Raw genomic sequence first — 7,044 nt, forward strand, 5'->3', positions numbered from 1 at the left:
ACCTTCAACTTAAAAGACCTCAGATTGAAGCTTTTTGTTCGACCTAAACAACCCAATTATGACCACACCTTCATTGTTGCACTGCATTTCGTCAGCCCAAGCTATAAAACCTGAACGAGCATCCTGATTCCAATTATTTGCTTGAATCAGTACATGTTAAACAAACTAGGGTTAACATCAGAAATTGAACAAGTGGTAAATTACCTTTTTGGGACATGCATAAAAGGGCCTTCCTGGGTTATTGGTAGTACGTGATGTTCTTATTATAGCCTCAACTCCACATCCACATTCCATGTTCTTCATTATGTAGCTTCACAGTTGAGAGTATTTGAAGAAGAAAACAATGTGTTAGAATGAAACAAGTAGGTATAGAAGAAACTTCTAAGTAATTGCTAGTATTTGTAAAAGACTAAATTGCCCCCACTGTGCAAGGCACGTGGGGTCACTAGCATCCCCACTTTTTCCTTCTTCCCATTACTATTGCACTTTCAACAATTTTTTTTTTATGAAAAATAACAACTAAATACGATCATAAGCAATGAACAAAGAATATCACCGAAGCTTACAAAATTCATATCATTTAGACAGGTCTTTCATTCATCATTGGAGTTCACTTACAAAATGCCTATCATTTAGACAAGTCTTTTACATATTTCTCCAAAAAAACAAATATAAAAATAAAATCAGAAAATCTACATACTAATAAGCTTCTTAACTACGAACCACCATTGTTTCAAATCCACCCATCACCCAAGCTTAAGAACGAAATGGAGCACAACCACCAGCAACAAGAGCATCCCTACCATCATGCCACCCATCACAACACCAATGACTTTAAACTTCTGATCATGGTCATCCAGCTTGTACTGGAGACTGATGTGGTCGATCCTGCACACGATATAGTCCTATCCGAGTTGCTCCTTCAACCATTGCATTTCATTTTGGTTTTCTGAAATCTTCTGACCACATTCACCGAAGATTGGGTGGAGCACATTGTAGTTGATGTCTTCACTAGAATTTAAAGAGTCATGTGAAGGTAGTGGAGTCGACATTGTTGCTTTTTAAGGATTCTTCACGATGATTGTTTGGCAGAATATGGTAAACAAGTTTCAGGGCTGTATTACCTCAAACCCCATATGGTCGTGTCCCCTTTTAATTCAAGATTGTGCCTGGAACTCAATCGACAATGCAAGGTTGGTGGGGGTGTTGGTAGAAACTAAAGGCAGTCATTACTATTTGCATGTGTGTCATCGAGTGTGTCGAATCAACTCAGTATTGACTCAATGAGTTTACTCACCTGTTGACTTGGCAAGTGATGAGGCAAGTTAACTTGCTAAAATGGGTAACATGACTTTTCCTATCGATAACACACAAGTATATACCCTAAAAATGCAAAAAATAGTCACAAAGAACCATTTAAACAATTATACGTAACTTTGTTGGACAACAATGACAATAATCCAATTTTATATTAATAATATAAACTTATACAAGTAAAAAAAGAAAATGAAGATCCCTATTATCCTTTTAGGATTTACCCCAAGGATTAAAATGAAAACCTCTATCTTTTTATCCAAGAAAGAAATAAATAAATAAATAAAATGTCGACCGAACCTGGAGTTTTAAAAGTACCCCTATGGAAACAAATTAATTACATAGGCGACCTCAAATCTAAGGCCATAAATGCAACTAACTAGCGTTTTTCATAATCCACGGCCCACAATCATCCGTTGAACATTCAAGAAGCACAAAGTGGAAGAAAACCCGGTAGAAATTAGGGCTTTTCTTTTCCCCCAATTCACATACTCTATAAAAGCCCTAGCGGTGTTTAATCGTCTTCCTCAGCTCATCGTCTTCGAAGTTTGATCTCCATTTTTAAGCTTACAAGAAATCATGGTGAAGGGTCCTGGTCTATACACTGACATTGGCAAAAGAGCCAGAGGTTCGTTCCCTTTCAACTCCTTTTTTTCTCTCCTTAAATGTAACATACAGATGTGTATATATATGTGTGTGTAATTCAGCTTGAAAGGATTGTAAATATTGCTGTTATTGGATTCACATTTCCTGATTTAAATTTGTTTTTTTTTGTGATGAAGATCTTTTGTACAGGGATTATCAGGCCGATCATAAGTTCACCATCACGACCTATTCACCTACTGGAGTTGTGAGTTCTCTTTTCGTTTTTCGTGTCTTTAGATCTGTTTGATTACCTTATGATTCGACATTGTTAGAAGAATGCATGCTACTTTGAGTGATTGTGGTTATCATTTACGATATATGCTTCTACTGGTTTCCCTATAATTTGAAATTGTAAGGCGTTTTTTATTAACATTTTAAAAACATAACAACATGCAGTCTCTGATATGTGTGGAAAGTATTAGGCTGAAAGGACTGAAGAAAGCTTAATAATTTCCATTTTGTGGACTAGATTTCTGTAAATGAGGTTTATGCAACTCACTACACTGTGTAGTTGCTTTACCTTTATTTTATATTCTATGTTGCTGAAGCATCTGATTCTGATATCAAATAAAGATAAATATGTCTGTTAGAAAGTATGAATCTGTACATCATATAATATTCTCTTCTTATCACAGGCAATCACATCCTCTGGAACAAAGAAAGGTGAACAATTTCTTGCTGATGTCAACACCCAATTAAAAAGGAACAACATTACTACAGACATCAAAGTCGACACAAACTCCAATGTAAGATCTCTCATTCATATATTGTTTTGCTATTTCATCTTTTATAGTAATTGTTTTTTTTTTTTAACTACTTACAACATTAATGTAGCTCTCCACAACCATTGTAATTGATGAACCTGCTCCAGGTTTGAAAGCAATCCTTAGCTTCAAAGTTCCTGATCAAAGATCTGGCAAGGTATATAATAAGTTTAGTGTTGTTAGAATTGAGTCCTTTTTTTGAATAACATTTATATTAAAATGGCTGATTATTTTCTATTTTTTTATAGTTGGAACTCCAATATTTGCATGACTATGCTGGAATCTGCACAAGTATTGGGTTGACTGCAAATCCAATTGTCAACTTTTCTGGTGTGATTGGAAACAATGTTACTGCTATTGGAACTGATGTTTCCTTTGATACCAAAACTGGAAACTTCATCAAATATAATGCTGGAATTAGCTTTTCCAATGCTGACCTGATTGCTGCTTTGACCCTGTGAGTACTACTGACTACTGAGTAGTCAATTCTTTTTTAATTATAAGTTATTATTTTATGTGTTGTTTATATTATACATAAAATAACATAATACAGGAATGATAAGGGAGACTCATTGAATGCATCATACTACCACACTGTGAAACCATTGACCAACACAGCAGTTGGTGCAGAAGTCAACCACATCTTCTCAACCAATGAAAACACAATCTCGGTTGGGACCCAACACGCATTGGACCCGTTGACCACGGTCAAAGCCCACATCAACAACCATGGAAAAGCAAATGCTCTTATCCAACATGAATGGCGCCCTAAATCACTATTTACCATTTCGGGTGAAGTTGACACCAAAGCTGTTGACAAGAGTGCCAAATTTGGACTTGCATTGGCTCTTAAGCCATGATAATAACTTTTGAAGGTTTTTAAATCATCTTTATATTATACTTTTGGCAGTTTTCTTTTTCTTCAAGGTAGAAATAATTTCGTGACAGTTTTTTTTTTTTTTTTTTTTTTTTTTTTAAACTATGCATAATGTCTACTTGACCATAGATGGTAGATATATTTGCAGAGGTTTGTGTAATTGACTTGACCATGGAGTAACTGTTTTGTGCCAAAAGTGTTTTTTTTGCTTGTATTGATTTGGTACTGATGCGATTCTTGCTGTTAATCTCTTTTGGTTTGAACATTTAAAATTTTCTATGTTTTACTTGAAAATATTTTTTATGATTAGTTGCATCAAGGTAGTTCCATGATTTGTTTTAACTTTTAAGCTTTAGAATATACACACAATTTGAGAAACAAGGTTAGTAAAATTTCTGTGCTAATCTCCAACTACTAATTGTTTGTTTTGTCCTTCGTTGTTTTCTGTTGTCAAGTGCTTTCTTGACTTTTGATTTACTCAAGGTTGTTAAAATTGAGGTTATATGTATGATTGTTGTTTTTTACTTTGCGAGATTGTGACTGTAATGTGGGGCTGGATCAGATTGAAAAATTATATCAAAATGACTAATTTCTTGTATGAGTTATATAGAAAAAAATAGTTATATCGTGTTGGTGGATCTTGAAAACGACAGCAAAAGTAGGCAAGTAATTTCATCATTATATAAACTTTAAGTTCATTAGTATACAATGTTCGTGTTTGGTAAAACTAACGGGTAGTATGTAGATGACAGTAAATAGCTGATAGCTTGTATTAAATGTATTGTTTTGTTAAATGTTGTGCGAGATAAGTTTTAGATTTGAAATGTTTTGTTTAAAGTAAATGTTAAAAACATGTTGTATTAAATGCTACGTGAGATTACTTTTTGTTTAAAGTAAATGTTAAAAACATGTTGTAGTAAATGAGACTTTTTGTTAAAACTAAGGGGTAGTATGTAGTGGACATTAGATAGCTCGTAGCTGGTAATGTTTTTGTTAAATGCTACGTGAGATTACTTTTAGATTTGAAATTTTTTTGCTTAAAATAAACATTAAAAACCTATAGTATCAAATGAGACTTTTTGTTAAAACTAATAGATAGTAAATAGTAAGATAGTTGGTAGTTGCTAACGTTTTGTTAAACGCTGAACGTTTTGCTAAAGGTTGTACTATCAAATGAGACTTTTTGTTAAAACTAACAGGTGGTATGTAGTGGTTAGTAGATAGCTGGTAGCTGATAATGTTTTGTTAAACGCTACGTGAGATAACTTTTGAATTTGAGAAGTTTTGTTTAAATTAAACGCTAAAAGCATGTATTATCAATTGAGACTTTTTGTTTAAAGCGAAATATTTTGTCAAACACTAGAAAGTAAAAGCTTTACAAAGGGTGATTAAAACGCCCCAAGTAACAAAGAATTTTCTATCTTAATAAGGATGAATTCTTATTGCAAATTAGTAGATTGGGCGCAACAAGCGGAAACATCTTGGTTACCTTATCAATATAAAGAATTATAATTTATAAATGTAATTGATGTCTTATTTCAATATGAATATGTGATTGCGGCGGTATTATATAAAATGTACGCCAATTTTTAATGACATTGAAAAAACCAATTCTTTAAGAGAAGAAATATGAATATCATGCATGTTTTTTCATCTCATAGAACTTACTGATGTATAGAAACTTTAAATTTATATAACTTTTAACATTTTTCAAAAATGAAATAAAAATAAAATGAATATTGATATATTTTTATTTGGACAAAATTGCAAAAATGGTCCTTTTGTTATGCATTTTTTTGGGGTTTCAGTCCAAACCTCGACTTTTTTGGATTCATGGTCCTTTTGGCCTAGTTTGTATGTAGAAATGGTCCCCCGACTTAACTTCCATTAAGTTTTTGCTGTTAACCCCCTCATGTGCATCTCACATGAGGGTATATTTGTCTTTTTACATATAAAGGACCATTTTTGCACCTAAAAAATAAATCCTATTTTTTTAAAAAGTTAAAATTAATACCTATTTATTTATTTTAATAATTAAAAAATAAAAAGTTCTCTCTCAACCCAAAACACTCCACCCATCTTCTTCTTCATGTTCAGTAACCTACATCTAAAGATCGATGAAGAACTATGAATCATATCTCCCCCACCATACCTATGTCTCCTCTAAGTCGCATCTTCCCCCTCATTTTTTTCTTTCTCTGATGAGACCATCTTCTGCCTCTGGCCAAGCCTTCACCAGCGACGACATCGACTTCATCCTCTTCAATCTCCACAACATCTCCTGTACCCTGCACCTTCACCATTTGAACTACATCTTCTTCCTCTTGCCTCTCCACCAGCCACACGCATCATCAAATATACCCATTATGACCTAATTGATTTGACAGTTAATATGTGTGAAATTAAGAACGGGATGGAGGGTGCCCCTTTTTTCTCAAGATCGACGTGCGTTCCCTTTTTCTCAAGGTCAATCCAACCATCTTCTCTTTCATTTTTCTGTCCAATCACACGAAAAAAATCAATATCAGCCCCTTCCCTTTCAATCAGCTTGCAGGTGTGCGTGTGTGTGTTTTTTCTCTCTAGTCGGCCCAATAACTCAATAAGAATCAAGATAGATCTATTTGTGTTGAATTTGTAGGTCCGATTTAAGAGAAAAAAGAAAAAGGAATAACAAGATGGGGGAGGGAACATGTGTTGGTTGTTTGGTGCTTCTTTCACACAGGTATCAATAATCATGGCTGGAATGGAGAATTAATTGTTGTATTGAGGCTGTTGTGAAGATGATGGTTAGTTTAGGAATGTTGGTGGTCAGAATGGATTCTTGGTGGGATTTTGTCTTTTATCCTCCAAAGGAACAAATTGAAGATAATTGTTAGATCATTCATCCCAGGTTCATCGGTTATGTGTTATTTAGTTTTAAGTGTGTTTGTATGTGGCTTGATTTGCAGAAGAAAGATGTAATGAAGAAGACGATGAGAGAGAGACCTTTTCATTTTTTAATTATTAAAATAAATAAATAGGTATTAATTTTTTTTTAAATGGGATATATTTTTTAGGTGCAAAAATGGTCCTTTATATGTGAAAAGACAAATATACCCTCATGTGAGATGCACATGAGGGAGTTAACAGCAAAAACTTAAAGGAAGTTAAGTCGGGGGACCAATTCTACGTACAAACTAGGCCAAAAGGACCATGAATCCAAATAAGTCGAAGTTTGGATTGAAACCCCAAAAAAATACATACCACAGGGACCATTTTTGCAATTTTGTCTTTTATTTGTATTATTTTTTTAAATGAAACTAAAATAAAATACAATATAACTTGTAAAAGGTAAATAAATAAAATAAAATAACTAAAAATATCTAGAGAGGGTTTTGAGTGATTGACGAGGAGGGGGTGCCCTCATTTTATGCGTGTTGCGCACGTTTACAATTATACAGTTAA

At 33.7% G+C, this 7,044-nt stretch overlaps 1 protein-coding gene and 1 long non-coding RNA gene across 2 annotated transcripts; both read left to right on the forward strand.

The window, feature by feature from the left end:
* The first annotated feature begins 1,716 nt into the window (after positions 1-1,716).
* LOC145109435 (mitochondrial outer membrane protein porin of 34 kDa-like) lies at positions 1,717-3,814 on the forward strand. Its single transcript, XM_079046586.1, has 6 exons — positions 1,717-1,942; positions 2,097-2,164; positions 2,595-2,705; positions 2,794-2,880; positions 2,972-3,180; positions 3,277-3,814. The coding sequence occupies exons 1-6, from the start codon at positions 1,894-1,896 to the stop codon at positions 3,581-3,583; spliced, it is 831 nt and encodes a 276-aa protein (XP_078902712.1). The 5' UTR covers positions 1,717-1,893; the 3' UTR covers positions 3,584-3,814.
* Positions 3,815-5,654: 1,840 nt separating this feature from the next.
* On the forward strand, positions 5,655-6,639 carry LOC145169539 (uncharacterized). Its single transcript, XR_013742551.1, has 2 exons — positions 5,655-6,154; positions 6,239-6,639. It is a non-coding gene; the product is annotated as an uncharacterized LOC145169539 (long non-coding RNA).
* The last annotated feature ends 405 nt before the right edge of the window (positions 6,640-7,044 follow it).

Source organism: Lactuca virosa, chromosome 4 (assembly GCF_052849685.1).
Source record: "Lactuca virosa cultivar CGN04683 chromosome 4, Lactuca_virosa_CGN04683_v6, whole genome shotgun sequence".
In the NCBI taxonomy this organism is placed as follows: Eukaryota; Viridiplantae; Streptophyta; class Magnoliopsida; order Asterales; family Asteraceae; genus Lactuca; species Lactuca virosa.